Source organism: Squalius cephalus (assembly GCF_949319135.1).
Source record: "Squalius cephalus genome assembly, chromosome: 23".
NCBI classification, from domain to species: domain Eukaryota; kingdom Metazoa; phylum Chordata; class Actinopteri; order Cypriniformes; family Leuciscidae; genus Squalius; species Squalius cephalus.
Window position 1 is genome coordinate 7,617,126 of NC_137144.1, and position 23,894 is coordinate 7,641,019.

A 23,894-nucleotide genomic window follows, 5' to 3' on the forward strand; every position below is an offset into this window, starting at 1 on the left:
CAATTCAGTCCATTAGTTTTTGTTGCATTCAGTGTGAAATGCCTGTGTGTTTAAAATATAGGTTCAACATTTCTAAATTAAAATGTAGGCTAATAGTGGAAATGCGTCATCACAAATTAAAAAAGTTTACACAAATGACTTTCATGGTATTTTTAAATGTGGCATAAATCCAACAATTTGATGCAGTCTTTACTACAAAAACACAAACAAACTAACTTATCTAAAAAATGTTTTAAAAAAGTTCACAGTTAAACATAAATAGTGAGAGATTTGTTTTTGATTCACTAAAAAGAACCGAGTCATTTGAGTGGTTCATTTTGGTAATCCTACAACAAGTAGTTGCTTCTGTATGTGTTTAATTCATTAAAAAAGAACCTGCTCGAGGCATTGGATTAAACTGCTCGGGGAGTCTCTGCTCAGGGTGTGTGTTTAGCGGTGTTGTGTGGTGGTGCAGTTGAAGAAGTATTGCGTCTGTAGGAGACTGTCAGTGTATTTAAGAGGAAGAATGCCGGTGCGAGAAATGCCAAAGTAAGAGAAAGAAATATTCACAAACAGAATTATTACAGAGAGAATCATTCCGTTGCGTGATGGGGAATGGGCTCTGCACCAAGAAAGCAGGTTCTCCCAGGTAAAACGACCATTTTATCGGCTTTATGTTTCAAAAACGAGACGTAGTTTAAAATATCCATTTAGACATTAATTTGAATTAACTTAATTTTTAACTAGCCTACTGTATGCAATATTGTTTGTCCTGCGGTCAGATTAATTAGGTTAATCTATAATGTTTTTCTTCTGACGTAAATTTCCCAGTAATCCAATTTAGCGTGCACTTAAGTGTGATTAGAGAAATAAACAAACACACTAAAATATGACATTATGATAATGTAATGGTAAATATAGCCTACTGTAAAATATTTTACATTATGCTGAATCAATTTTCGATCAATATGCTACTCGTTGTAATAGCTAAGCTATTAAATTCAAACTTTCAATATAGTGATACGGCTTATAGTAATTAATGGGTGGTTGCACGTCACTGTTAATAATTTGTAAAATGCTGATTAATAAAGATAAAACTGTACTTTTTTTCTTTCTCACAGTAGAGGAGTCTCTCAGCAGTGAATCATCATCATCATCATCATTATCCTCTTCACCACCACCTTCATCATTTAATAATTCTGCTGTACCTATAATCATCATAACAACTCCATCTCGAGAAAACCTTTTGGAAAGGCCAGTGAGTCTGAAAATAGAAGAAGCTAATAAAGAGCCCCGGCCCATGGGAAGTCCTGTGGTTGTTGGTCGAGGTCGTTTTGTCAAAGGCACAGTCTGATTTAATGAGGTATGAAATAAAAATGTTAGTTATTCTAGACATGGTGGTAAATGTTACCGAGCTAATGTCCTGTTTCCATATAAAGTTATATTTCCTTCAGAGGGTCAGAAAGTTTCATAAAGCAGAATTCTCCACTGAGAGACATTCAAATCGCAGGACTCTTTTATTTTGTACTCAAAACAGTTCTGTATTCATTTCAAGGACTGGTCCAATACAAAGCCAATACAAGCTTGGCCATCCACTAATGTAAAAAGTAGGCTAACTTACGTGACAGCGTTGTCTTGAGTGCTTTTTTAGAAAGCTGAATTGTGTCTAAACCAGAATAATAAAATAAAAATAATTTAGACACATAGCCTACCGTCTGCTACCCTCCGTCCATTTTATACACCTTACTTAAATTACCATCAATCCCTTTGTCTAAACAACAACAAGGTAATGAGAAAGGCCTATAAAAATAACCCCCTTTCAAAAACAAATAAATCAATTACAAATACTCTGTCTTGAAGTCGCTTTTTTATTCAGTATCTGATTGTGCTAATGTACTGCCTGATCTCCTGTATCAGCGTCTTATATTTATTTTCAGTTATCATATTTACATTTGTGTTGTGCGAGAACATAAACTCACTAAACGCTGACGGTTGTCCATGTGGACGTTCAAATGAGCGACTGTAAGCTTTCACGGAGTTACCCTTCCGCTTGTTACTTGAGCTGTACGAAGTTAGATTTGCTCTGTCTTTACGTGAATAGCCTACTTACAGTAATGAAACGTTAAAGTGTTATATTAATCCGTATTGATCCGGACGAATCGGAGTGATTGGAGATGGAAAGCACAGCAGAAACAGATCTAGAGCCTTTAAAGCTGAAATCTTTAAAAACAAACAAGACGTTTGTAATACCCCACAGTGAACGGGTAAGACCTGCTGTCTTTTAAATATAAGCTGTATTTGTATTATAAAACAAGAGTAACATAAACATTTATTGCAGTAATTGTGCGTGATGTGTGTAGTTGGGGAAATGCAGGAGTGTGAAGGAGTACGAGAAGATGAATCGGATTGGAGAGGGAACATATGGAATCGTGTGTGAGTCTCACAGGCAGGACTAATAATGCTCATATCAATGAAAATATAATGCATCATTATATCTGTGATGTGGCATACAGAAATATAATCATTTCTTGATTGAGTGATTGATGTGGTTTTACAGACCGAGCACGTGATACAAGGACAAATGAAATTGTTGCGCTGAAGAAAGTGCGAATGGATAAAGAGAAAGATGGTCAGTTTGATACTTAAAAGGAAAATAGTTAATCCAAAAAAATAATAATATTTTGTCAGAATTTATTCACTCTCATGTCGTTTCAAACCTGTATGATTTTCGTTTTCCATGAAACACAAAAGAAGATCGTGTATTGTTTTCTTAGGCATTCAATGAAAGTGGACCATATTGCATTAATCTGAAAGCAATTTTGTCCACATAGGGAAAAGAAAAAACTGCAATGGTTCTTGCACATATACAAGTCAATTTATTCACAATACACAGCTACATGATATCTATCCTTACTGTGATAGAAAATTACTAATTTTGTGGTCAAGTCACCTTCATTTATATAACGTTAGCGCTTTTAACAATACATATTGTCTCAAAGCAGCTTTACAGTGATAATAGGAAATTACAGTAACAGAGATTGTTTTGGCTTTACAGCAGCTCTAGAAAAAAGTTATCGTCCAGCTAAAGTAAGTTTTTGATTGATTCACTTCCATTGTAAAAAATCATTAGTTATTAACTTGGGGACCGCTTACACAACACCGTTTTAACTGAAAACAGAACACTTTTAATGTGTTCTGGCCATTCATTTGAACGACAGCAGTGTTTTGTGCTCGAGAACGCAAACTTTGAAATAGGGTACAAGGTACAAGTTTTGAAAAATTTTGAAAACGTTATCATCTCTGTGTAAACTTAAAAAACTTGAACCTGGTATAAAATTAGAGGTTGAAGCATTCTTATCAGGGAGCTACGGTAGTATTTCAGTCTTAATCCCCCAATTTTAAATTGATATTGTGATATTTATCGTTACCAACACCAACACCGAACATCATCTTCTCCAAAGTGAATCGCATTAAACATGTTCGAAAACTTTGGACAGGCATCAGAACTGGTGAAAATGTACATCTGATACGAGTTTCAGAATTGGGTGGGGCAAAATGGCTCGTTTATGTTTATTATTTATATTTCTTGGATCTAGTAAGCACTCTAGCAGCTGCACCAAATGGAACTTATTTATTGAGCTTGCAGAACAGCAACCCAATAAAGCACTGCAATAATCTTGAAGTTAAGAACACATTGATTAGTGGTTCTACAATGTGATTATCAAAAGCAAATTGCTATCAAGCACAACATATTTACATTCTTAGCTGTAGAAGATGATGTAATGATACAGCCATCAAGTGACAAGTTCTATTCTAGCATTTTATGTTTACATGTGATTATGTGGTGAAAATCTTTCCCAGGGAAGCAGATACTGTGAAATACTGATCCTTGTGGCACTCAGTTGTGCTTGATCAGGATCTAAAACGGGTGCAAAACTCAGTTCCTGGAGGCCACAGCCCTGCAGAGTTTAGCTTCAACCTTAATTAAACACACTTGATCCAGCTTATCATGTCTTTCATGGCACTTTTGGAAGGGGACACCATTTATAGTGGCGTTCCAAAGAAAGTGAACAACCAAATCCCTTAGCAAAGGGAACATGTGTTGGTCACTCACTTCAAGGAAGTTATTTAATCGTTTGTGGTCATGTGACCCAGGAGGGCGAATCATCATGATTCTTTTTAAATCTAGATTATGGCGGGAGAGTTGGAGTTAATGTATAAACAGAATAATATAAGTTGTTTTGTTTTGGTGTGATGTATTACACACATTGTAGTCATGCATTTCATATTAAGTTTTGAAAGGTTTCATAGGTACAGTAAGAAATGTGTTTAATGCTTTATGTAAAGTGCTTAAAGGGGTCATCGGATGCCCATTTTCCACAAGTTGGTATTATTCTTTAGGGTCTTCATGTAAAGTTTGTAACATACTTTGGTTGAAATTCCTCAAATGTTGTGTAAAACAACACCCTTTTTACCTCCCCAAAAACAGCTCTGTTCACAGCTACTTGTCTCTTTAAATGAAAATGAGCAACTGCTCACCCCACCCCTCTCTTCCATGGGGGGTGTCGACACAAGACACATAAAGTGCTGCCTTGGCGGATAGTATACAAATGTCTGAAGGCGGAAATATGCTAATACGGGACAGTCCGTCAGCAGTCGTGGGCGGAGCATGAGCAATATGACATCATATTGCTCAGAAAATCTAAACGCCTTGATTATTGAGTGTTTATGCTTTTTGAGGAGTGAATGGATTTTTTTCATTGTATGGTGGTTGTGTCCACACACTACAAAGACACATTTATGCAAATATAAAAGTGAATTTTGCATCCGATGACCCCTTTAACTTATAAAGTTGAGAGCACATTGGGAATGCACACACACACACACAATATAATTTGTATATATTAGGGCTGGACGATTAATCGCAATCAATCCGAAATCGCGCTTAAACTGATTTAGATTATGAAATCGCAAAGGCTGCGATTATTTATGCGCAGCTTGTCAGTGAAGCATGGCTCTGTGATCAGTAGTAAAAGCTGCTTCATCTGAAAGCACTGCGAGTTTGACTCGCTTACAACATGCATTTTAAAAGCAACACTTTCCAAACATAAGATGCATTTACGAACCTCTTGTCCAACAAAAGACAACATTTAGTAACATATTCCCTTTCAAAAGCTACTCTCATTGCTGCGCTGAGCGCTATGGAACACTTTTTGTGTGACCGGCTGTGAATAGTGTGTGTATTGTAACAGGCCAATGCAATTGGCCTTGAACCTGAACCTCTGACGATGACGTCACTGAAACACACGCTTGTCAGTTGTGTCTACAGCGTAAAAAGGAAAATGAGCGTCACTCAAGGTTTCTCTGTGTTCACAGCCCATGCCTGAATAAGACACACCAGTTTTGCTTTGCGTGTTTGGGGGAAGAGCATGCTGTTCTTGCGTTGGAGCACGGAGATTGTGAACACTGTGAACTGTTCAGTGCTTCACGCTCGCAAGTCGATCTGGCTGAGTATGCCCCGGCGCCTCTTCGATTCGGGCAGAGGACAGTGCATCTCTTGTTTCTACCGAGATGGATTATGAGTCCGATTACACTGGCCCCAGAAATGAGAGACCCCCTTGACAAGTTAACTCGTTCATAAAAAGAGGCATTTCACAGCAAGTCAGACTGGTACAAACTTGCAGTGCACACCATGGCTGTGTTACAGGCATACCAGGCTGATCTAATGAAAGATTTAAGCACAGCCTTTCATCCAGACTGTGTTTACCTGTCTGATTGATATTTGGCTGCATTTAATGCTGAGGAATTAAATGATGAATACGAAAGTTGTTCAAGCCAGGGTTGTCAGGTCTGCAGTTTTTCCCTATACTAAACACTATTTTTAGCGTGCCTCCAATAATTGCAAATAGCTCTGTGTTTTTTTAATTCTAAAAAGACACAAAGTGGCATCTTTCGAATTCTGGCCATTTTAATCACGAAATTCAAACAATAAATGGCGTTTTGACTAGGGATGCACCGATACCATTTTTCAGATCCGATCCAATACCAAAAATTCTGAGTATCGGCTGGTAACGATCCGATATCAGTGCAGAGATTTTTTTTTAAAAAAGGAAAAAAAAGTAGAATTTCTGTACATCTGTGTGTTGAACTGACAATTACTCTTTTGTGTGTTAAACATCATTATAAAGAAAAACAACACATGAAAAAATTATATGATCATAATCTATGACAAAATACGATTATAAACTAGATTAGTGGGAAATTCAGCAGCAAATGTTACTGTCGAAAAATCATGAGTGCACAATAATTGTATTACATCTAAACATTTAGTGGAGATGAACAAATAAAAGTTAATAAGTGTAGCACTAAATCTTTTAAAATGTTTGTATTGTTGTAAAATACATTTACGAAAAACAAGTAAATATATGTAAGGGATAATGTATAGAGAGGCGGTCGTTATAGCGAATAACAAGCCCGACAGGCTGAACGAGACAAGCCTGAAGGGCTTGTTATTCGCTATAACGACCGCCTCTCTATACATTATCCCGCTTATTACATGGCTACCTACAAAATAAATAAATCATTTGCCACGAAATATTGATTTAAAAAGGAGTTTATTGATTTTAAAACGATTGTATTGCTTCCGCCAAAGAAAATAGTCCGTTCCGCGTCCATAGCAACGCGCTGTTTTTCATGGCAACGGTCTGTTATACTTTGCAGTGGTCTGTTATCAAGAAATAACAGACCGCATTCTACATTGGAATTCAGCCCAGCCATGTAATAATTCTATATAATATATAGCCCTACTATAAAATTAAGACATTTCTTTTAAATGTATAGCGCAGCTGTTTAATGAGGCAGAAACATATTCTAGATAGGACAGAAGAAAGGCTATTATTGCACAAAAGTAATATGAAAGGCTCCAATACAGAGTAGCACAAAGCATTTTTTTTACGCATCCCGTGCACAGAATGATGCGCTTGAAGCAACATGGAATCGCAGCGGTTCGCATTGAAAAGTTTAAAGCCAAAAGGGAAGAGCTATTGATGCGTAGTATTATATCAATGCAATAGTTTATTTAGCCGTTTCTTTTAACAGATTTAAATTTCAGTTACTGTGTGCGTGAAGAACAATTCATAGTGCTCTCTACTCCAGTGCTGTGATCTAAAAGATACCTGGGAGAAAGTTACATGAACAGCAATAAACTCCAGCAAGATAAAGTCATTTTATACCATAGACTTTTCGCTTTCGGGGGTGAAGCTTACCAATACCAGGTTCTTCCATTCAACCTAGCCTCCCCGCACATACACAAAATGCATGGATGCACCTCTGGCTCCGCTGTGACTCCAGGGCCATCCACATTTTGAATTGTGTAGACGATTGGCTGATACTGGTCCAGTCTCAAGAGCTTGTGCACCGAGATCGATCTTCGCTCATCTTGTCTCTCTGGGGTTGAGACGCAATGCCAAGAAAAGTGTTCTCTCTCTCGCCCAGAGGCCAAAGTAATTAGGGTTTAAATGGTCAGACACCATGCGGGCACAACGGTCTCCCGCTCGTGTCGAGACCATTTTTAAACATCCTAAGCATCATCCTTCTACGTCAGGACATTACTGTTAATCAGTCCTAGCAGCCCATGACAACTGCATCCACGGTGATCCCTGGATCCCTGACACATGAGACTGCTTCAGTTGTGGCTCAAAGCCAGGGGATTTCATCTAAGGGCCAAATAAGGGCAAGGGCATGCACTGAGTGCTTTGTGCCCTTTCTAAAATCCATGTTTATGGACATTCACATGCTGAACGCTTCTTGCACTTTATAAAATTCATGTTTATGGTAAGGGTTATGCGCTGCGACATCGTTCCCTTTCTATGCGGCTCAGACCCGGTTCCTCACCTTGGGTCCCACTCTAGGTGCGTGTTGTCGTCGCAAGATGCTAACGACAGACACTTCCCATATGGGCGGGGGAGCGGTCTTAGGTGGCCGTCCAGCCCGGGGATCTGGTGAGGTCATCATCTCGATTGGCACATCAGTTGCCTCGAATTGATGGCTGTATTTCTGGCCCTGAAGTACTTCCCACCAGTAAAGGGGCTACCATGTCCTAGTGTGGGTGGACAACACTACAGTAGTCACCTACATAAACCCCTGGGCGATACTGAACAGGAGGGACCTTCTTTCTCAAGTTCAGGGGACCTTCATAGCAACTGAGGGACTCTGGGCTTTCAGCTGATGTCATAGAGACCACTCTCAGTGCTAGGACCCCCTCCACGAGAAGAATCTATGCCACTAAATGGGGTGTCTTTGAAAGCTGGTGTACTGCATGTCATGCAGACCCAATTAACTGCCAGATTTCTTCAGTACTGGAGTTTCTGCTGGAGAAGTTATCATCCCCTATTGAGGGGTTGGTTGAGACCACATTCAAACCTCTAGAGTCAGCACCTGACAAGCTTTTGACTCTAAAAATGATTTTTCTGATGGCATTTACTTCACTGAAGAGAATTGGGGACTTGCAGGCTCTGTTGACTTCACCATCCTGCTTAGACTTTGCCCAGGGAATGGTGAAAGCTATTCTGCATGATCACCCTGACTACTTGACTGTACATCCGATCACTCTTGAAGCTTTCTGTCTGGAGCAGGGGAAACTTCACTGTCCAGTCCGTGCTCTTCAGACTTACGTCCACCGCACTAGCCAGTGGCGGGAGGCAGAGCTTTTCATTTGCTAAGGGGGTCGTAACCGGTGAGCGGCTGCCACCAAGCAAACAATGTCACACTGGGTGAGAGATGCCATTGCTCTAGCCTATGAGGGCCCATTCTACCAGGGTAGAATGCTTTGGCAAGGGGCGCCCCCTTTTAACAAGTACAGTATGTGATACGACAGGCTGGTCCTCTCCGCATACATTTATAAGATTTTATAGTTTGGATGTTCATGCTACTAGGGGCTCACAAGTCCTTGAGTCAACATCCCAAGCTCATGTCTGAGACCTTTTGCGTGCTTGTGAGCACACACTACACAACCGTGAGGGGTCCAGAAACAATCAATTTTGGGCTGTCCCATACGAAAGATGACCAATCGTGGCAATTTTTGTGGTCGTTGCAACTAAATGATGGTCCTACGTCGAACAGTGAGAGAGGTTCAAAGACGGCTGTTGTCACGATCCTGCGACCAAAGATAGCCTGCGATCATTTCCTGACAATGACAGAAATTTAGCATGATCATCTCACAGTGTGTTGCCGCTACAATCTACGTCAAAATGCAAAAATGAAATGGCGTATTGATCAACGCTACATGACGCTTAAACTTAAAACTACTTACCTAAAGCTCTATTTACAAAATTGGCATTCCTCGTTGGCATCTTTTCTCTAGTCAATACTGCATCCATTTATTTCATTTATAATTTATTTAAATTTTTATAGTCGTAGCCAGTAGGTGTAGGTATCAGTAGGTGTCATCACGGTACAATCTACATACATGTTGCACCCAAGTTTATTAGATCCATATCGTACTGTGTGATTTGTAATGATCTTAAAGGATTACTGAAATCTGTCTGTAGTTTATAGCAGGCATCAGATAAGAGAGACATACAAAAAGTGGTGGGTCCCCAGGACCAGCATTAAAAACCATTGATCTAAACTGATGCTGTTTCTAAGCAAAAAAATTAACAGTTTTAATTGTAATACTTCTACTTTTTTGTAATATTTTTTATAAAAATGGGAGGTTTTAGGCCTATAATTAGCTAATTCTCCAGGATCAAGCTGTGGTTTCCTGGTAAGGGGTTTTATTACTGCCAGCTTGAAAGTTTTTGGTGTGTGTCATAAAAGATAATGAAGAGGTAATATCAGAAGAGGCTTTAATGTGAAAGTGAGAACGGAAGTTTGAGCGTCAGGACTAAAGGCAAGATTTGTAAATTTGTGTCCACACACAATGCTAACCCTAACTTTAGAAAATTTGGAGTATAGCACACACGCCATATGGATTTCTTTTATGGTGCTTTTTGTCCTTGTTGGTGTCTGATAGCCCCATTGTCCATTTATTGTATGAAAAAGAGAATATGGCATTTACCCATCATACAGAAAAAATTTAATATATCATCTAGCTTTTTATTTTCAGAGACATCAGAGTGAAAAATAACCTTACTGACAGAAATATTACATAACTGATGAAATGCAAGAAATATGGAAGCTGAAATTTGAAGCCAAAATTGTTTAGTATAAGAACAGAAGTAGAATAAGTGTAAGATAGATTCTTCCTCCTCTTGGCAAAAAGAGCATAGTGGGGAAATATTACTGTAGAATTTACTTAAATATTTATTACAAGGGTAATAACGATGAATAATTTTTAAATGGATTTCTTTTATTTTATTATGAAACAAAAATTTGTTTGGCACTGTCCATACCTTATGAAATGTTATATTTGGGAAAAGTGCTAACCATTTCCCATAAGCTTTAATAATTGAATTATTACCATCAGTGATAAAGTTTCTTAAAAAAATATTTGTACATTTGTACATCCAGGATATTTATGCCTTGTATAAGTAGTTGAGGGACATTCATATTTAAATTACCATATGATTTATAAGATTTCACCAAAAACAACAAATTAGAAGGGATAGCCTTTGTAAGTTTAATGTAGTTCTGTTTTGATACATTTAAACCATATAGTTCAGTAACATCTTTATAAGAGTAGAAGTCTCCACTATTGTTTACTAAGTCTGAAACAAAAACAATGCCCTTATGAAACCAATCAGGGAAGAAAAAAAGATTTGCGGGCAGATAATATATATTGATTATTCCATATGATATGAGGAGAAAAATTGTGTTTAAAGATCAGCTTCCATGACACAAGAGCTTGCTTATGAAAATTTGAAAGTTTCACAGGTAGTCTCGTACATTTAAAATCACAAGAAAGCAAAAAATTAAGTTTCCACATCTTTTAAAAATCATATTAGGAATCCAGAACCAGACTGAGTTCCCCTTTAAACATTTTTTCAACCAGTTTATTTTAAAGGCCTGGTTCAAGGAAAAAAAATCTAAAACATTCAAACCTCCCTTTGAGTACGGTTGAGTTAAAGATTTCCTACTGATGTGTTCCCCTTTATTTTTCCATATAAATTTAAAGTTAAGAGAGTCAATAGATTTACAGGTAACAGAATCAACATAGAGTGATACAGAAGGATAAACAAAGCGTGAAATTCCTTCAGCCTTAGAATTCTGCCATATAAAGTAAGGTCTCTTTGTAACCACAAGTTAAAAATCTTTTTGGCAGATTCCAATTTAGGATAGAAATTTAGAGAAATTCTCTCCTGGGCAGATTTACAGATATAAATACCAAGATATTTAACAATATTTTTTACTGATATTCCATCAATAGCTCGACCGAACTTGCTTGACGTGCAAGAACAAACTTCTTGCAGAAGCTCAAATGTGCTGCTGAGTAACACAAGAATGAACCTGTTTGGTTGTTGCACGTCAAGTGAACATTAAGCTTCCGTTTATCACAACAGATGAATGTTTATAAGTAAATAAAAGCCTAAATTCAATCTGTTCATCATGTAAAGCGATCAAATCTCTTCAGTTAACTGCTCAATTCAGACGGATTCATTTTACGATCTCTTTATGAACTTTTTGAAGTGTAAAGTGGTTGTTGTGTAGCTGTCAATGGAGGGACAGAAAGCTCTCAGATTTGATCAAAAAGATCTTCATTTGAGTTCCGAAGATGAACGAAAGTCTTGCAGGTTTGGAACGACATGAGGATGAGTAATGAACTATCCCTTCAAGTGTAACATGAACCAATTATTTTACATTTTTATAATAATAAAAAATACAAATATAGTTAATAAACAATACAATGCAAGAAACAGAAACCTTGTATGGTGTTTATTTTGTTTATGTATGTTTAGGGATTCCCATCAGCAGTTTGAGGGAAATTAACTTGCTGATCAGACTGAGACACCCAAACATTGTAGAGCTGAAAGAGGTGGTGGTTGGAAGCCATTTAGAGAGGTGACTAAAGAAAATATAAACTGTTCATTCACAGATCTAAACACAGTTGTATGAAATGTATTTGTAATTAAGTTGACACTTGTTATACCTTGTCTTATTTCATAACGCCTTATTATTTTTAACATCAGCCTCTTTCTGGTGATGAGTTACTGTGAGCAAGATCTCGCCAGTCTGCTAGAGAACATGCAGTCACCTTTCTCTGAAGCTCAGGTGCGTTTGATGAATTACCTTATCTTTATACACTGAAATGCTCTGCCATAAGTCTGAAATCAGAATAGGTTTTTAAAGACATGTTAAGAATTCTCTATGAGAAATTTGACTTTGACTTGAAAAGTTAAATGCATACAGGTATTAAGAAAGAAGCAACAGTCTGCGGCTTGTGTATGGTTTTATCAATATGAATGTGCAATACAGATAAGGATTATCAAATTAGTCAAATGCATACTATGGTTTCAACTTGTGCCCAACCAGAATTTCTGTCATTTAGAATTTTTTAAATAGACGTGCTTTTTTGAGCTCTTTCCTCTGGCTAGAGCATTAGCAGTTTTCGAAATGCTCCTACTAATGATTTATAAAACATCTGTACGCACAAAAAAGTCCTTAACTGCATCCCTCTTAATAAATTGTAGTTCATCTTTAATTCAAGTGAACAAGCGCTTCGACTCCATCTACAGATCGGGCAGAATACAGAATTTCGCTTTATGGTTCATAAGGAGTATGGCGCTCATCATCATGCTAGGCATGGCCCAGTTTCTGGCCAACGTGTGTATGTGTAAATTTACACACAAGAAAATTCATAAACATAAAGAATTAATTTCAGTGATGTAATTATCACAAAGCAGTTAATGTTGCTCACGTGTGCATAGAATAATATTAGTGCATATTGGACATGATTCTCTATTTATCTTTACATTTTAGTAAATTATGTTAGATATAATATTTGTATGCATGCTCTTCTGCTGGCATACGCATAAGAACATTTTCACATCGGTTTTAAAATCCCGTTTTGTTCCTCACTTTTGATGCAGGATGGAAGCCATGGAATTTAGCGTCAAATCTCATTGTATGCGTGTTTATAAAGGAGCTGTATTGATCTTTTGTTTGCTTTTCACAGGTGAAGTGTATAGTTCTTCAGCTGCTTAAAGGACTGGAGTATTTACATCACAACTTCATTCTTCACAGGTCAGAGCGTACTAATATTAATTAAAGCTTGTTCTGTTCAGTAAGACATTTCAGGTCTATTGCTTCAACTGCACAGTGAACACTGAGTGAAAAATAAAGAGCCCCTGCTACTGAGTGTTACTGTACCTGTCAAAGGATTCACCAAGGCTGCATTTATTTAATCAAAAATACAGTAAAAAGAGTAATATTGTGAAATATGATTACAATTTAAAATGATTGTTTTCTGTTTGAATACATTTAAAATGTAATGTATTACTGTGATGATTAAATTACATGATGACTCCAGTCTTCAGTGTCACATGATCCTTCAGAAATCATTCTATGCTGATTTGCTGCTCAAGAAACATTTCTTATTATTATCAATGTTGAAAACAGTTTTTGCTGCTTAACATTTTTGTGGAAACAATAAAACCATTCAAAAATGTAAATTTTTTACAGTATTTATACATTTCTAAATACTATTATCTAAAGTGACAGTAAAGACATTTGTACTGTTACATAAGATTTCTATTTAATAAAGGCAAATAAATGCTGTTCATTGAACTTCCTATTCATCAATGAATCCCGAAAAAAGCATCACGATTTCCACAATATTAAGCAGCACAGGTGTTTTCAACATTGATGATAATCAGAAATGTTTATTGAGCAGCAAATCAGCATATTGGAATGATTTCTGAAGGATCATGTGACACTTTTTTCTTTTTTTTTTTCTTTTTTTTTTCTAGAAACAAACTTTGTTGTATTATTTTCATGTTATCAATGTGAAGCTGCTTTGGTACAATCTGTATTGTAAAAAGCGCTATATAAATAAAGGTGACTTGACTTGACTGAAGGCTGGAGTAATGATGCTGAAAATTCAGCTTTTATCACTGGAATAAATTACATTTTAAAATGCATTCATATAGAAAACAGTTATTTTAAATTGTAGTAATATTTTGCAATATTACTCGCTGTTTTCACTGTATATTTGATTAAATAAATGCAGCCTTGGTGAGCAGAAGAGACTTTGTCAAAACCATTAAAAATTGTAATGTTTCCAAACTTTTGACAGACACTGATTATCCAGTGTGAATAATGTGGAACTTAAATGATGAATTTCGTTATTTCTCATGTTGATGCTTATGATTTTTATTAAAGGGATTTGAAGGTGTCCAATCTACTGATGACAGACAAGGGCTGTGTTAAGATAGGTGAGTGGATATAAATAAACTTTTTTTTTTTTATAAATAAAATTTAGAGAATAGTGTGAATTTGAGTGGGAAATGTGATTTAATTGGCATGAATAATGTGAAAATGCTCTTGCAAGTAGGCTTGATTATCTTCAAGCATAAGCGGAAATCGCAGGGGGGTCGGGACCTCCGATTCGGGTTTACCCCCCTAAAATTATCATAAAAAATCATGTTGTGAATTTTAAATAATAAAATTATATATATTTAAAATAATTTAGTAAGTAGTACGGGGCAAAAAGAAACATTTTGAGTCCTCCCTCCCTTGCCTTACAGTGCTTCGGTCCACTGTAGCCGTGTTGCCAAGTCTGTGGTTTTCCCGCAGAATTTGGCTACTTTTACGCTGTTGCCCCAGGTTGTTTTTGAAGTCCGCGGGTTGAATCGACACCAATAACGTGATATACCAGGGGAACTCTGCCAATAAATGGATTTTACCCTCCAGAATTCTAGTTTTGGGATAGTTTTGAGTAGTGTAGGAAACTCAGAAGCGAAGACCAGGAGACTTGGTTGTATCTTCAGCAGGATTCTTTATTGGGAACACGAGCTGTCATAGCTGCAGTCATCAAGTCTAACTAAGGCAGTTTATATACATTTAGAGGGCAGTGCTTAGAAATGGAGACAAAGCACCTGGGTGACGGCCTTAAACAAAGCATGCAAATGAAGTATACAGCTATAGGAACCCGCCCCAGACTCTAGAGTGTTACCAATCCTAATCCAATCAGCATAACTATTCAACGACTGGGACAGGGGCTCCAAGAGCCATTAAAGACAAAGGGTGAGAGTCTCAGTAATCTGACTAATTTAACTGACAATAGAGCGAACAGGACTGACAGGAATCTCTTGCTTGAAACTTTGCTAAACAGCTGATAACATCATCATAACCTTAAATGCTAAATTCAATGGTCTCTACCTTAGTTTTTCATGTTATATTATGTTATGTTATGTAAGGACATAAGATCAGCAGATCTTAAACAGATTCTTAAATTTGTAATCCCACAGTTGCAATTGGGAGGGTTTTGTTGTGAACCTGGCAACCCTTACCTCACCTACACACAAAAGTCCGGTGGGAGAGTTCTCAGTAGTTGTGGAACTAGGCTTATTTTATTCACTTTAAACATTGGATCAAGTGATTATTTTTTATTTAATACAGATGATGCTGAGTCATCAATAAATAAATAAAATAAAATAAAATAATGATGATATCCAATGCATTTTTCTATGAGTCCGCTATATTGGCAATTAAAACGCTACCTAGCTTGTTTAATACTGTAGCTTGTTGGATAGTACTGTAAGTCACCCACTACATCTAACATGGCGATAAGCCAATGTGTGAGCTGGTATTAGGCTAATATTGTAGATCTACCATTGTGTTGGGCTTTGCTCAATATAATGTTAAGTGGCAGATCAGTGGACTTACTACAGTTGAATTTCTAAGTAAGAGACGTCCTCTGTCCCAGACGTAACCTAAAATACTATGTGGAGGACGCAAGATAATTTAATTATCATAATATGACCACATGGTGAACCTAACTCAAACAACTATCGCTTTGTGTTGTTGTTCACTGTAAACAACTATCGCTTTGTGTTGTTGTTCACTGTTAACAACTATCGCTTTGTGTTGTTCACTGTACACATATCCTTACAAATACAATTTTGGCTGTATTATTTGTGTCCCTTTCAAAAATTGCTCTTGAGAAATTTTATGTTTATTGTCCCCCCCGACTGTTAGATGTTGGGCTGAACTATGACCTAGACAATGTTCTTCGCAGGTTTTATGAGATTCACCCACATATTCTGATTCAGGAACTCAATGAGCTACTCTGTATGTGGACTTCTGTTTTCTGTCAGTAATGGATTTCTGATGGTTTTTTCCTCAGCTGACTTTGGTCTGGCGCGTGTTTATGGTATCCCTTTACAGCCCATGACTCCTCGAGTAGTCACTCTGTGGTAAGCAGATAAACTTCGGGCTGATTAGTCTCTCTATCATCCCGCTAATCCATCAAATCCCTCTTTCCATTACTGACAATGTTTTCTTCACAGGTATCGTGCACCAGAGCTCCTCCTAGGGACCAAAACTCAGACGACTGCCCTGGACATGTGGTGAGAACTGGACAGACAGTGCCAGAACGAAGTCTTGAGTAATCAGATTACCCTTTTAGATATTAGTCAAGACAGAGTGGAAAGAAGCAGAAGGAACGGAAAGTCTTTAAAGACATAAGCTTTTTGGTTGTGTGTCTCGAGCCAGTATTTCAGATTGGTCAAAATGGAAACAAAAAAGTCAGTAAAAATAGGTATAAGAAAAAAATGTGAAAGTGTGATGAATATTTTTTATATATTTAAGTCACCAACTGTACCTAGCACCCCTTTTTTTTACATCAGCTTTGATATTATTACTCTTACTGCTATTATTATTTAACAGTGCATCTCCATTATTGTCATTATACTACAATTATAAGAACATCTAGGTCAATGTAACCCCCGTTCCCTAAAGGAGGGAATGGAGACATTACGTCAGAACTGAACTGACGAATTGGGATCTCGCCTGACAGCCCAATCAACCTTAGACTGTAAACTAAACAAGCCAATGGACATTGGCGTGCGAGATTTGCATCGCACACCCCGCCTCGCGAAGCGGGTATACAAGGAAGCGCGCTTGCACTCACACATTCCCATTTTGCGCTGAGGAGCCGACACGGTGTTCAGCTGTGGTACAGTAATTGTGGCGCCCCAAGGGGTCACGGCTGGTCTTGGGCCTGATATGCCAAGACTATGGTGTCCACTATCCAGTGGGCCAACCTCTGCTTGGTGACAGCCTTTCCCTTCTGCTGGCAGAACAGACAAAGAGCTGGTCTGAGGTCCTGAAGCTCTGCGTTTGGTCCACGTACAGGAAGCGTGAATGGGACAAAGAGCAAAGCAAGGCTGGGTCTGCCTCCTCTGTGGGCAACTTGGAGGCAGGACCGGATTTACCTCATATTGTGACATAGGCAAAAGCAAATTTTGGACCCCCTCACACCATATGACTAAAACCGCTACTTTTGAAGGAAATGGGGGGGGGGGGGGGGGGGGGGCTTGTCTGAAGTTTGAAATCATTGGTTACCTTAAGCCAATCACATAACGTTTGGTTATGACGTCTGTTATGCGCATGCTCAGCCGCATCTAACTTCCACTGTAAACACATGTATGATGCGAAAACAAAACCATCGAGCGAAATACCGGAGTGAACATGGCTGTGAACGACTTTTGCAGATTATGTGAAGTAAATCTACGCATCCACGGTACAATCAGCGTCTACGTAATGGCTCTCAGCCCGCCCTCTGTTCGTTGATTGGCCGGCTGTTTTGAGGCCGGAGGAAAACGGGGAAAACGGTCGCTATCTCAGACTGAGTACAGAAGCGAACTGAAATTGAGCGGAAGTATGAAGTCTGACGTAGTCAGGCTAGCGGCTCTGTAAGCCTTGACCGTAAGCATGGATGAGAACTTACAGGCCTTGGATGGGAGATGTCGATTACAGCACTTTGTGGACACAATTGCATCACAACTGCACGCTCCACCGTGGTGATCTCCATGTTCCCCTTGGCCACCCCAACACTGAGGGTAGTGAGGGGGGAGGAGGCACCAACTCGTTTCAGGCAGAAAAAGGTGCCTTCTACCTGGTAACCTCTTCATGCACTTCCGGAAAGAAAGGCACTGGGGCAGGACGTCTCCACTTGAGCCCGAGTCTCTCAGCCGCCTGGGAAAGCATGACCGTCAGCTAAGGGAGCAACGCAGCCGAGTCTTCATCCCCGGAGGACTCTAGCCCACCTTCGGTGCAGCGATCGACATCTGATCCTCCGCCGGAGCCCTGAATTTAACGCTCGATCCCTCATAAGAAGGACAAGCAATCTCAGCCGGAAGCTCCACAGCTTGCGATGCACTAGTGGAGTGGGGGACCCATGGAGATGTACTCAGCGGTAGAGCCCCCACTGTGATCCTCGGGTCACCCCGTGTATTCACTGAAGTAGCCCTGTGCTGGGCAGAGGAACTAGATCGGGGCATAGGGGAGGTGACTCACCTCGTTTGAGGTATTTGAGCTTCGACCGCTGCACCGTGATGCTCATCTTCCCGCAGTGGGTACATGACTCCTCAGCGTGCTTTAAGCCCAGGCACGTGAGGCAGCAATCGTGACTGTCAGACAGGGCCAGGTGATGACTGCATCCAGAAACACACATCTTAAAAGGACATCTTAAAAAGAAACGGTGTCACACCCGTACTTGCTCTTTTTGGGAAATAGCTCTTTCGTAGTGCTGAAGCGCACAGCGGAAGTATTGCTGCACAGCGTGCAAGACTATCAGAAGCCTGCAAGTGAGCACAGGAACTCTTTTAGCACAATTAATGCAAATAAATGCTCTTTTAGAGGGCAATGTCCCTTTAAATGGCATCCACCGCTGACGTGCCATCACACCAACACTCTCTGGAGCTTCTTCTGGGTTCGTCAACACTCGTAGATGATTGCAGAGTAGAATCTACGAAACGCTCGGCTCAGAAGCAAAAGCTTGAATATGCGAGTATTATTTATATAATGCGCTTCCTTATATACCCAGTTTGCGGGGAGGTTTGCACAATGCAAATCTCACACGCCAATGCCCATTGGCTCATTCAGTTTACACTCGAAGGTGATTTGACTATCAGGCGAGATTCCAATTCGTCAGTTCAGTTTTGACATAATGCGAACATGACTTATCATTGTATTATATCACATCACTGTAATGAAGCACATTCAATTTATATCACCAGACGGCATCTATTTTGCATTAAGGTGAGTGAAATCTCTTGTATGGTGACTTGTAGGCTGTATGTCTGTATAATCAGATGGGTCATATTGCATTAAAGAACATGAATGACCTGAGTGAGTTTTCGAAGAGAAGGTTTGTAGGCGATTTGTTTTGTTCATGATGTGAATGTCTTTCTGTGGTATGTACTGTGTAATGACCCTGTTGGTATGACTGTGGTATGACCCTGTTGACGCATTGTGTTAAGATCTGTCTCAGATGATCTGATTGCAGGTGGTCAGCACTAAATAGATGATGTATGGAGATGTGTCAGAAACATGCGACCACCTGCCGCCTACTCACCTGTCAGTCAACGGGTGTGAAGTAATGAATTACAAATTGATAATGAACATTGAAATTTTATGTTCAACAATAACTCACTCAGTGTTCATTAATTAAAATGACTTTACTTTTTTTTATACATTAATTAAAATGATGATGAGTATACTGAAAGTAACCTTTTCATCTTTTCATATTTGTAGTATTTCCCTGTTGTTTTAGATAGTTTATCACTGATCAGTAATGTATTTTAAAAAGTCAAAATTAAAACTGTTGAATGATACATATTCTTCATTCTTTCTGACAAACTACAAAAGAGAATGTGAATTTCAGTGACTATGGTGTTTATTATAAGGGTGTGGAATCCGCAGCTCAATACTCACAACTCGCTACTCATGAGTACTTTTAAATAAGCTATACTCTTTTACTCAAGTAGTTTTTTGGACAAGTACTTTTACTCTTCCCACACTACAATTTTTGGAAAGTAATGGAATGGTACTTGTACTGAAGTATATTTTTTCAGTACTCTTTCCACCCCTGCAGTCAGCCGCTGCACTAAAAGGGTTTAAAATGGCTTAATTTTATTTATTGTTTATCAACACACAGTGACATAGTAATGCCTATGCCTAGTAATGTATGCAATCAGAGACTCAAAATCTGATTAGAGAAAGTCACAGAAGACACATTTGAGTTGCATGTTAAAAGGTCTAAACAGTGATTTGTCTTGTCTGGCCAGTTGTGATCGGATCACCCAAGAGAGATCAAAATACTGTGTGTGTGAGTGTGTGTGTGTGTGAGTGAGATAAAAACACCCTTTCCTTCAAAACAAAATGTAACATCATCAATTTTGTGGAGAGTGACACTTAAAAGTTATCAGCGGTTACTCTACATATAATCATAATCTGTCGCTTTAAAGTCTAGGTTGTAGATCTTTCTTAGCTCTTTCTCTCCCTTTCCTGATCTTGGACTCCCACAAACCAGAGCAGAATCTTTTCAGCGCTTCATTAACAGATGTCTATGTTCTCCTCTTGCAGGGCCGTTGGCTGCATCTTTGCTGAGCTTCTTGCCCATAAGCCTCTTCTGCCTGGAGCTTCAGAGATCCAGCAGGTGGATTTGATCGTACAGCTATTGGGAACGCCCAACGAGAGCATCTGGCCGGTACTGAGTTTGGCTTCAAAATGAGATCCATAAACATAGGAAGTGTGTTTTAGAAGTGAAAAAATACTTAAAAACTGTGATGAACGTTGATACTACAAGCTAAATGCTTAAAGTCCCCCTATAGTCAATAATTGTAACCCTTAAAACAAATTTGTGACCACCAAAATTCACATATTTCATTTTTGTTTTGTTTTTTCGGTGAAAAAAAAATTCTTCATACCTTAAATTAGCTTGAATGTTGAATTGCTTCATTTAGTATACGCGGATTCATGAATATGCAAATGAGCCCCGTCTCCACTCAATCACACAAGCTCAGAGATCCATTCTGTCAAATTTAGTATAGATTTACTATAGTAAACTTTGTACAATGGCAAGTGGAAATACTGGTTTAATTTAACCATATACTGTATGTTTGAACCAGAAACTGATTCAGAAGAAGTGGAAAAGTTAATTATTCAGCCTCGTCTACTAGTCAATGCTAGTATTTACTAGTAACAACTAGTATTTCCTGGTAATGCGTTTTATGTATCGCTCTCTACAATGTCAGACACAACGTATTCAAGCAAAAGGCTATTCATATTAATTATCGTTATCAAACAGCTAGTAATGTGTTGCTAATGTTACACAAACCATGTTCCCGTTCACCATCTCAGAGTCGGACAGCGGCCTTCTAAAAAACAGCATCCTTAGAGACACTCAGAACATCAGTGGAAAAAGGCATATAGTTCATCATAACATCGTAACATAAATCATTTACATAATTCTCCCGCTATATTGCTAAATGTACACGATTTTTCATATCAACAGAAAAATACACCGAGATAAACTGCTTCTCTTGAGACTCCACTGCTTCAGAGAATAGTAATGATATGCTAAAGCCCGCCCGCATGTTGATCTGATTGGTTACAAGGTAGTTTGTGACGTCAGAAACACCAGCGATTTCAAACCGTGTTTATGAGACTGTCTTTGGTTCACTGCAGTTTTAAAGAGAAAATATTCAGCAATGGTGTTGACTTATGAATTTACACGTTTGTCTTAAAGCATATTACACATTAAAAACACCACAGACATAAACAACATTAAAAACTTGATTTTCACCACAGGGGAAAAATGTAAATGTGGAGTTTCTTGTGAATTTTAGGGATTCTCGCGTCTACCTCTGGTTGGGCAGTACAGTCTGAGGAAACAGCCCTACAACAACTTAAAGAACAAGTTCACCTGGTTATCAGAAGCTGGTCTGAGACTGCTCAACCTTCTGTTCATGTACAACCCACAGCGCAGGTACAATAAACACACATTTCAGATATATATATATATATAGAGAGAGAGAGAGAGAGATTATTTGAACTATTTGAACTATTTTTTTGTTGTTTTTTCTATTTAGATATGTATTTTAAATGTTACATTAGCTTGAATCTAAGTGACAAACAGTCGATGTTTATGGTCCTAAAATTATGTTTATGTGGAAAAAAAATGTCATGCTATTTAATATTGCACTGTTTCTTATAGAGCCACAGCTAACGATTGTTTGGAAAGTTCCTACTTCAAGGAAAAGCCCTTGCGTAAGTACAGGCTTATTTAGTTTTACACATTTCTCTGTAACACTTTATGATAAGGTTTCATTAGTTAACATTAGTTCATGTATTAATTAACATTAACAAAGATGAATAAATACTGTAACAAATGTATTGCTCATTGTTAATGTTCATAAAAATTCAGCTATTCATGTTAGTTCACAGTGAATTGACTAATGTTAACAAATACAACCTTTGATTGCCATCATGTTAATTTAAACATTTATTAATAAATGAACTAATATTTTTAAAAAAATGCTTATTATGATGTGTTCCACATTTATCTGTATTGAGATTTTGCTGATGTTTTCCCCATGTTTCTCTGCAGCATGTGAACCAGAGCTGATGCCCACGTTTCCTCATCATAGAAACAAACGGGGTGGTTCTGTGAATGAAAGCCAGTCCAAAAGAAGCAAAGTATGATATTCTGCGGCCTGATGCGTGACGGCAGTCACATATATCGCAAAGGAATTTCACTTTCCTATTGGAAATGAGTGTTCTTATACTGTAAGATATTTTGCAAATTACATGTTAAAGTAATTCTTACAGACACAAGATACATTGTAAATAATACAAATATCCTTGTTAAGCTAGTTATACTTCAATTATGCTGCTGCATTTTTTTGTACAAATATTAAAAAAACTGTTCTAAATACAATCTAATGTCACTTTTATGTGATTTATTTATATAAAAACGTAACCCTTTGCTGGGTTGATTGTGGGCTTAACCTGTTTTTTGTTAATGTATGAAACAGAAGAATTCATGGGAAATGTAGTTTTGATAAACCGTTGGCCTAGAATGAGCTTAAAAAAGTATGATTTGGAAGGGCCTTACGATGAGATAAGTCTGTCCCGGCAGCTTTATTATCAGAATTAATTGGATATATGCAATGCAATGTATTTCTCTGATAAAGCTTGGCAGAAAGTAATGAATTTCACATGAATGCTTTCTAGTAAAACAAATATATATACATCTACACTTGAAAAAACATTTCAGCACAATATCAATATCAGTATCAGTATGAATGCTGATTTTGTGGAGTATCCTAATTTCTTGCCACATAAAATGAATACCTGGATAGGTACACATTTAAAGGGACATTTAATACTAAACTAAAAATTCTATCATGTACTCAACCTCATGTCATTCCAAACCCATAATATTTTTGTTAATCTTAGGTTTCATTAAAAATATCTTGTTTTGCATTTCTGAGAAGATACTGTCATTCCATTTCATGTCCAGGGAACCAAAACTTGAAAGACCCTGAAAGCTTATGGAGCTTAATTGTAAAACGTATACATATGAACATACAATCATATGTTGACGTTATGATGAACAGATATAATTAATATTTTTAAAAAAATGATTACCACACAAATGTGAAATGTGCGTGCCTCATACACTAGAACAAACCTCATTGGTTTTCATTGCACACACAAGCTTCATGTTTAATGTGCTCTTTTTATTCTTATTTACACACACGCAAACAGAGTAATGTTCGCACACTTGAGTTTACAGCTCCAAAAACATTTATTAATAAACAGCACAACATTTGATCATCAGGAATAAAAGCCTAAATTAAATATGTCCATCATATACATCAGTCATATCTCTTCACAAGACTTGGATTAAATCACTTGATATATTTTTCGTTTTACGACACCTTCATAAACGTTTTGGATCTTTCTAG

At 37.9% G+C, this 23,894-nt stretch overlaps 1 protein-coding gene across 5 annotated transcripts; it reads left to right on the forward strand.

Annotated features, from left to right (window-relative positions):
• The first annotated feature begins 361 nt into the window (after positions 1-361).
• cdk10 (cyclin dependent kinase 10) lies at positions 362-23,595 on the forward strand. 5 transcript variants are annotated; one of them, XM_079858619.1, is made up of 14 exons: positions 362-628; positions 1,104-1,342; positions 2,340-2,412; positions 2,537-2,608; positions 11,874-11,976; positions 12,105-12,186; positions 13,091-13,158; positions 14,296-14,348; positions 16,262-16,331; positions 16,425-16,484; positions 20,506-20,629; positions 21,771-21,910; positions 22,139-22,191; positions 22,532-23,595. In XM_079858619.1, exons 3-14 carry the CDS (start codon positions 2,376-2,378, stop codon positions 22,624-22,626), a joined length of 957 nt encoding a protein of 318 aa, XP_079714745.1. In that variant the 5' UTR covers positions 362-628; positions 1,104-1,342; positions 2,340-2,375; the 3' UTR covers positions 22,627-23,595. The 5 variants fall into 5 exon arrangements, with proteins under 5 accessions (XP_079714745.1, XP_079714744.1, XP_079714746.1 ...); XM_079858618.1 differs by having other exon boundaries at positions 363-628; positions 1,101-1,342; XM_079858620.1 differs by having other exon boundaries at positions 435-528; positions 1,101-1,342.
• Positions 23,596-23,894: the final 299 nt, after the last annotated feature.

What these genes read in the sequence shown, in the direction of transcription:
- cdk10 (XM_079858617.1), top strand. Translation starts at nt 2,154, where the DNA reads ATGGAAAGCACAGCAGAAACAGATCTAGAGCCTTTAAAGCTGAAATCT. An exon ending in AATGGATAAAGAGAAAGATG is followed by an intron (nt 2,609 to 11,873) that starts GTCAGTTTGATA and finishes ATGTATGTTTAG; the next exon opens with GGATTCCCATCAGCAGTTTG. An exon ending in ACGACTGCCCTGGACATGTG is followed by an intron (nt 16,485 to 20,505) that starts GTGAGAACTGGA and finishes CTCCTCTTGCAG; the next exon opens with GGCCGTTGGCTGCATCTTTG.